This window comes from Scleropages formosus, chromosome 14 (assembly GCF_900964775.1).
Source record: "Scleropages formosus chromosome 14, fSclFor1.1, whole genome shotgun sequence".
NCBI lineage: Eukaryota > Metazoa > Chordata > Actinopteri > Osteoglossiformes > Osteoglossidae > Scleropages > Scleropages formosus.
Window position 1 is genome coordinate 17,831,921 of NC_041819.1, and position 8,567 is coordinate 17,840,487.

Consider the following 8,567-nt stretch of genomic DNA (forward strand, 5'->3'; position numbering starts at 1 on the left):
GATAGACACTTCTGCAGATACAACAATTGGAGCTGGCAGTGCTGTGTCACTTGCAGTGTATAAAGAAAGGAATTGGCAAGGAACGCCCTGCCTTGGGGTGTCCAGGCTCAAAAGAGCCTGTTACATAGTCTAATACATAACTTAAAATGACCATATTGTTGGACAAAAATATATACATGGGGGTGAGGAGTCAGTGATATTATTTCGGTTTTGAATCCAACAAAACGTTTACAAACCCAGATGAAATACTTTACTAATTTCTTTATAACAAAAAGACCACTTTTTTTTTTTTTTTTTGAGAAATGAGCGAAAAAAAGGAAAACAAAAATAAAATCGGCAAATATATTTAGGAACAGTTCTGTACTTTGTTGCCTCAGGACAATTTTTACCCCAACTTTCTTTGTCATATTAGTAAGGAAAACGTGCCAAGTTAGAGTGCAACACACTCTTGAGAAAGAAGACAAGGCAACTCCTTTGTCACATATGAATGATTTGAACATCTGAATACCTTTCGGCAGCAGCTGATTTAAACCTCCCAAGACTACAGTATGTGATGATTACCTATCCAAAATATGGCATATTAAATGGTGGAATGTTCAAGCACAGCAAAAGTCTGGTAACTCCCCTAAGACGTCCCCAACACAGAACTTCTCAAGGCATTGACACTGAATGTTTTAGTAAGCAATTCCAACATAGAATGCCCTCTGTTCTTCAGGTTATTCAACTTTCTTCTGAGTTTACACATGGAGGCACTAGAGAGCTATTGGAATGCAATATCATTGAACTGAAATGTGTTTTGAATACACACTGTGAATTATTGTGGTACAGTTCTCCTTATGATATTGCTCATCCAGATCTTCAGCTTCACCACTTCCAACAAAATGTCTTACTTTTCCTCTTTGCTCCGAATAGTTTACCAATACTGTAAACATCATAACAGCATAATCCATCCGTTCACTATCAGTTACCACTCGCCCAGTGCAGATCCTGCCCTTCATGTATAAGACATGAAGGAGGGTACAGCCTGAATGGGATGACACCCTATCACAGAGCAATCACACATACTCATTCATACGCAGACTCGTGAAAAGGGTAAGTTAAAGTCAGAAATTCACCTGAAGCGTGAGTTTGGACTGCGGAAAGAAATCAGAGCCCCATAGGTAGCCTACTTGATCATGGAGAAAGCATAAAAACAAATTCCACACAGACTGAGTCACATTCTAGGCCAAATTCAGAGCCTTAACACAGGAGCTATGAGGGAAATGTACCTGCTGCACCACCATGCCCCCCTGTAAAAACATGATGTGGTTTTTCTTCCTTTTTTTCTAATTGAGTCATAGCCAATTCTCTGTCATGTCTCCTACTCAAAGCTCAACACCTACGCCCTGTTCTTTTGACTCACTGGTCTTCATCTGGTAATGTAACATGCTCAGAGAAGAGTGTCCTTTTCCACCTGGAACCCTGTAAGTGCCCAGCTGACTGTAGGCACTGATCAATGAGCACAGAGGACCTTAGCCATTTCACCCACTGAAGAGAACACATGCTACTTTGTCTCCCCGATCTACTTCAGGTGAAATTACCAGTTTGACATAGAAGTACTTGGACCTGGACTTGGAAGGACTTGAATCTTTAACAGTTTACTTTGGGAGAACCTATACATGATGACTGCAACATGAATCAAAATACTTCAACACTGTAAATGTTGAATAGTCTATGAAAAAATGAAGGGTTCAGAAAGTCTTGAGTTTCATGAACAAAATAGAAAAAAAAAAAGTAGTAAAAGAAAAAAAAAACAGTACAGAGTAACTTTTATTAACTTTTGGCTTACATGCATTTCTAAGGTAACTTATAATCTTAAAGAAGCAACTTTCAGGGAATTTAGACTAAATACCTTGTTCAAGTGGACTACAAAAAGAAGGGGGATTCAAACCACAAACCTTCACGATGCAAGTCAACAGCCCTATTGCATAGCCTGATTACCCTTGAAAGACTTTCCCAAGGAGAAAAGCAGCAAAGAAGGTTAATGTCAGTCATAGGGCTAATGCCAAGAAATCTCTTTCTCCAACTTAAATTATAGCTTAGAGGTACAACAATGTTTTATTTGATACTGAAATGCAAAAATAGCTGTGAATACCTGTTTCCTAGTTCTCTGTCCTTTTATTACATATCATTTCACGTCTCAGAGAGATTTTTATAATGTGAATAATGAAATGGTCCAGCACAGTAATGTTTGGCTATAGTCGCTCTCCCAAAGCAGCCCAACATGAATAATTAAGTTGAGTTAATAAGAAAATAAGCCAATAAACCAAAAGATTACACCTGCATTGCACCATTGTATGTAAATTAGTAGCCATAAAGTTTAAAATGGTGTGTAGGTTTAATTTTAGAGTAGGGTTTGCAAGCATTTCTCTAAAAAAGACAGACAGTGCCAAACTGGCAGAATACCAGAATAATAATACTAAGAATTAAAAAGGGGGGAGGAAAAAGAAAAGAAAACATTTTGAGATGCATTAGCTCTTATACAGATATGGCAAGTGTCGAGTCACAGCAAACACTCGCGTGGTTTTTAAGGCAAGTCAAGGGAGGAAACAGAGGTAGGTTGCCAGGTCCTTCCTCTGCATGGTGGGGGAGGCTAACACAGGGAGGAAGACAGGGCCACCGCACCCCAAGCAGGACTCAAACCCCAGCCCTGCCACACAGCAAGGCACCGGCCAAACCCACTGCGCCACCGCACCCCCCTTATACAGATGTAAGTGAAATTTTTACAAAATGTGTGTACAGTACAGTGACCTTTGTTCTGCTACTAACTTCATGCAACATACTTTAATGTGAAGTTTTTGATACTAATGACATCTGGTTTTGGCATGTAAACTTAATAATTTTGGCTATAAAGACAGTAAAGGAACCATTTTCAGATGGAGGGCAAGGCCTTTGCATGATGTCACACCTTTCAAAACTCATTTCAACTTTAAAAGGTTTCAGATTTAATGGAATGAGTGTAAACACTATTATGCAACATTCCAGTGTGACAGCAAAACTATGTGTCCTATTACTGTAAAATGTATTGTTTTGACATATGATGTAGACAGCTCCATTTGTTCTCAGAGAATTCTCCTCTTCTCAGCGTTCTTTATTTTAATAGACTACGATTACTTACGTGGGTTGACCTTAAGTGGAAATGAAATTGGCTGATAGAGGAAACAATAAAAAAGTTCAACATTTTTGCATTTTTAATGATATATTTAATTGTATGTCATGTCTAAGTTTCTGCTGTACTGCTGGATTTTGCAGTTTAAAACTTTCTATACTTTGGTCCTTCAATCCAAACTTGTCAGGCATTATTTCTAATATTATGACATTTAAATGTTTGTGCATGTTTAGTGTTTTTTGCAAAAAAAAAAAAAAAAAAAGTTTAATTACAGATTTTAGTTCAACATAACTGATTAGTGACTAACGATGACCTCTAAAGCGTAGTTCAGTATGATTCTTAAGACTTTAAATAAATTTTCTTCTAGAGTTTTTTGGGGAAAATAAGAAAAATAAAAGATGCAGCCACAATCCCTGAAATAGTTTTTTTTTTTTTTTCCGAGGCCCTGGTTTGGATCCAACAAATGGCAACTGGTAAAGGAATATTCAGACACGGAAGTCATACATGGTGTATTTTCAACATTTAGATCAAACACGTTTTAACCATGTTTAACAGGCTTGTGCATCTGCTATCTCAAAAATATTTTGGAAATCTCTTTCGCGTTTGGCTAGACTTTGACTACAATGCTGTGCTTACAGTACGTTATCCTTCTGTAGCCTTGAGCGAATTAAAATTAAATATTTTATAAATTAAAGTAAGAAAAATAATCAGCTTGATTAATTAATACAAAAGAAGTGTTCACCCTGAACTCATTGGAAATGCGTATAATCCTTTGGAGACCAATTATATATACAGGTGCCATAAATATATACACATACAGTGTACATAGCATAAGATTTTATGTCTGGGAGAGACATGCCTCTGAACTGTGGGAGCTCCGGATCTGACTTGGCTGAGCTGTTCATGGGCTCAGTTACAGCACCTGATTTTTCTGTATGGGAGAGAACAGGGTTTTTTTTTCTTTTTTTTTTTTTTTTCGCAGAGCAGTCGAACCCCAGTCAGCTCCTGACAATCCTGTGAACTGCAGAAGCTCGGCAGGGATCTGCTGTCAGTGTCTCATTTTAAACAGGTGAGCGGGGGACCGTTATTTCCCACCATTTCTTATTATCATTACTGTCGCTCTCGTTTTTAAATCAGGGTTGGAAATCTCGGTTAACTGCAAAAAGAAGGGTTCAGGATTGCAGTTTTTTTTCTCTTTTTTTTTTCTTTTTTTTTTTTTTTTTTTTTTTTTTCGTGTGTGGGACTGTAGAAGAGAAGCCGCTTCATTTACATTTTCTTTCTGGGAATGAAGGAGGTCGGAGTTGTCGCCGCAGACGGGCTTCGCCTCGCCGGACTGTCATTTTAGATGCATATTTCACCCAGAAAAACCACACGCGAAACACGCACATTTCGTCGTGGGGTTTAATGCAGACAAACATGACATGAGTCGGTGTTAAAAAACACACGAGTGGAGCATGCCTGGTGGACGCGCTGGAGAGACATGAACGCGCACGGCTGAGAGCGATGCGAACGTCCGTGGGAGAACTGGCGCTCCGTGGGCTCACAATCCGTGGGATGCTTTGGGAAGCAGGCGAATTCGTCTCGTCGGGTAAGTTACCCCCTTTTTGTCACTTGTTACCGCACATTGCGTATCTGGGAAAAACAAGCAAAACGCAAACTAATGTAAAAACAGTGTAACACCTTGTCTTAGACGCGATAGTCTGGTGAGTTCGGAAACCTGCTTGCGGCATACGGGCTTGGAACGACTACTGAAATAAAATAATAATACAATAAAGATGCATTACGAAAATGCCAGGAACCTTAGTGCTCTTTATGCGTTTTTAAGGGATTTTTGCTCTTTGTTCTTGATCATTATTTGTGATGCGTCTTGCATCATGCCAGAAGAAACAAGAGCAGTGTTCCCATTTGCACATTTGAAATAATTAATGGGTAACATTTTTAAAGCACAAATTATGTTGAGGCATGCATTCATTAAGGGAAAATAATTCATGTTTTCATTATTATTTTTATTCAGATTATTATTATTATTATTATTATCATTTGTCTTTATCATTTGTCTTTCTCTCAAAGGTTAATAAATGGTATACTGGAGACATTTTAAAAAATCGAAAGCCCAAAAAGCAAAATGCTGCTGCTGGTTCTGCTGGTCTTCTCAATGCCTGGTGCATCCGGTAACTCGGATTCTGACCTCTCCGCGGAGACCTGCAGCGCCTGCTCCTGCATGTCCATCGAAAACGTCCTCTATGTGAACTGTGAGAACATTGCTGTGTACAGACCCACCCAGCTGAAGCCCCCTTCCTCCAGCCTCTACCACCTTAATTTCCAAAACAACCTATTGATAATCCTGTACCCCAATTCATTCCTTAATTTCACACATGCAGTGTCACTGCATCTGGGGAATAACAAACTGCAAAGCATTGAGGGAGGGGCCTTCCTCGGACTTAGTGCATTGAAACAGTTGCACTTAAACAACAATGAACTGAAGGAGCTGCGCGCTGACACTTTCTTAGGAATTGAAAACTTGGAATACATTCAGGCTGACTACAATTTAATCAAGTTAATTGAGCGAGGGGCCTTCAACAAATTACATAAACTGAAAGTGGTCATTCTGAATGACAATCTCATTCAGAGCCTTCCCGATAACATTTTTCGTTTTGCATCCCTTACACACCTGGATATACGAGGGAACAGGATACAAACGCTACCTTATATTGGACTTCTGGAACACATTGGAAGAATTGTTGAACTGCAGCTGGAGGACAACCCTTGGAATTGCACCTGTGATTTGCTGCCTTTAAAAACCTGGCTGGAGAATATGCCCTATAATATCTATATTGGTGAAGCCATGTGTGAAGACCCTAGTGACCTGTATGGGAGGCTTTTGAAAGAAACTACCAAGCAGGAGCTATGCCCTGTGGGAACAGGTGGTGATTTTGAAGTTCAGATGCCACCGTCACAGCCAGAAAATGGGCAGATGAACGTTCAGCCCACAATGGTACCGCCCCTCTTTACCAAAGCACCCAAAACAACCAATCCCTCAAAGATATCAGGTATTGTTTTTGGGAATGTGTTCACTGGAGCTCAAAACCTTAGCCAGGTTTTGATTTATCAGACGAGGATCCCTCCGGTTTCCCCCTGTCCGCCTCCTTGCACATGTAAAGCTCACCCCTCTGACTTTGGCATCAGTGTCAGCTGCCAGGAAAGGAATATAGAAAAGGTTACAGATCTGACGCCCATGCCAGTGAACGCCAAGAAGCTGCACCTCAGCGGCAATTACGTGAGAGTCATCACCTCAAATGATTTCCAAGGGATTGAAGGTTTGGATTTGTTACATTTGGGCAGTAATCAAATAGTCACGGTTCAGAAAGGAGCATTTGCTAATTTGACCAGCCTTCGTAGGCTTTATTTGAATGGAAATCAGCTTGAGTATCTGTATCCTGAGATGTTCCTTGGACTGACTAACCTCCAATATCTGTACTTAGAGTACAATGCAATTAAGGAGGTGTTTGCAGGCACGTTTGACCCAATGCCAAACCTACAGCTTTTGTACTTGAACAATAATGTGCTGAGGAGCCTTCCAGCTTATATTTTTGCCAGGATTCCTGTTGCCAGGCTGAATCTGAAGAACAATCATTTCAGGTATCTGCCTGTGAGTGGCGTTCTAGACCAGCTCACATCCCTCACTCAGATCGACCTGGAAGGCAATCCGTGGGATTGCACTTGTGATTTAGTGGCTTTGAAGCTCTGGTTGGAGAAGCTGACGGACGGTACAGCCGCCAAGGATGTGAAGTGCGTGTCCCCAGTTCAGTTCTCAAACATTGAGCTACGGGTGCTGAAAAACGAAATCTTGTGCCCCAAACTCATAGCAAAGCCACCGCTGATAGTGGTCAACCCAGAGGTGACCTCCACACCTCCTGCGGGTGGGAGCAGTGCATCCCCTGGTGGGCCGGTGCCTTTCTCCATCATGATCTTGAGTATCCTGGTTGTGCTGGTCCTCACTGTGTTTGTGGCATTTTGCCTCCTGGTCTTTGTGCTGAAGTGTGCTAGGAAACCTGCTCGGGGTCACGAGGGCTTTGGGAATCAGGAGTGTGGGTCCATACAGCTCCAGCTCAGGAAGCAGGACCAGAAGTCCAATAAGAAAGACCACCTGGGTGGGGAAACTTTCATCCCCCAAACCTTTGAAAACATTAGCACAAGTCACACCTGTGGACTGAGGGATTCTGACCTAACATTCGCTGACTCGCAGAGGCTGTTTTACAGAAACACCTTAGATGACGATATGGATATACTGGACCCCAGACAGACAGCACTGAGCACCATCGATGACATGGACAAATACCTGCCTGGAAGAGACTCAAATATATTCTTTCAGAACTTTTTGAAAAGCAAAACAGATTTCAGCAGTATAGGCCTCGCTGGCTTTGAGATACGATACCCTGAGAAGTCACAGGACAAGAAGAAATCTCTAGTTGGGGGGAGCCACAGCAAGATGGTGGCAGATCAACGAAAGGGTGACTTCTTTGAATTGAAGTCAAAGCTGCAAGGTAGCCCAGACTACCTCCAAGTGCTAGAGGAACATACAGCTCTTAGTAGAATGTAGGCCACACATTTTTACATGACAAAAGTGCCTTTCAAATGTTCCATGTAATCATAAAAATGTATGGAAAATGGATAGTTTTCAAGAGAAAACATGCCATCAGTCATACAGCTTAGACTTGCTACATAGTTGTTGCTGTGTTATAAATGCAGCTTTTTTCTAAATTAGCTGATGGCACTCAAAAACAAATATTTAAAAAAATATATATATACATATATATATATATCATGCATCCTGTTGTTTGACATTAATCTTTGAGGCATTGCTTACAACTACTACCAAACTGCTGCTATTGAAGTTGCGTTGACTTTTTTGTTAGTTTTAACCGGAGTCATTTGGTTTTGGAATAAAGGATGGCTTTATGTCAAGTAGACCCTTGGCAACTCCTTTACCATGGGTTGAGTTAAATGGTGGGAGGTTGTGTAATCCAATGTACTGAATCTTGAGATGGATGCTCATGAAGAAATTGGCTTTTTTTTCCCTTTCTTTGGACATTTGGCTGCATTAACTGCATCTGCTGTACAGTTGGTTATAGCTTGTCACTGCTAGGGGTTGTGCAGATTCTCTTCACTTGAACTGAAAGACTTGTACAAACTGAAGAGCATTAAATGTTTTTGTTTGTTTCAAATCTGAATAATCATTGAAATGTTTATGTAATGAATCATGTTAGTATTGTTGTATGTAACATGATTCCTATTTAAATAATTGGACATTATACGCACTAGGAGGTTCTAATGGCCAAGAAAATCAGTTGCTTGCCATGTAAGCATATTTGGATTTTTGTTTTCTTTTTCTTTTTTTTGTAATTCAACAGTATTTGTA

At 40.4% G+C, this 8,567-nt stretch overlaps 1 protein-coding gene across 1 annotated transcript; it reads left to right on the forward strand.

The window, feature by feature from the left end:
* Positions 1 to 5,267: 5,267 nt before the first annotated feature.
* Positions 5,268 to 7,748, forward strand: LOC108931030 (SLIT and NTRK-like protein 4). Its single transcript, XM_018746589.2, has one exon. The coding sequence runs from the start codon at positions 5,274 to 5,276 to the stop codon at positions 7,746 to 7,748; it is 2,475 nt and encodes an 824-aa protein (XP_018602105.2). The 5' UTR covers positions 5,268 to 5,273.
* The last annotated feature ends 819 nt before the right edge of the window (positions 7,749 to 8,567 follow it).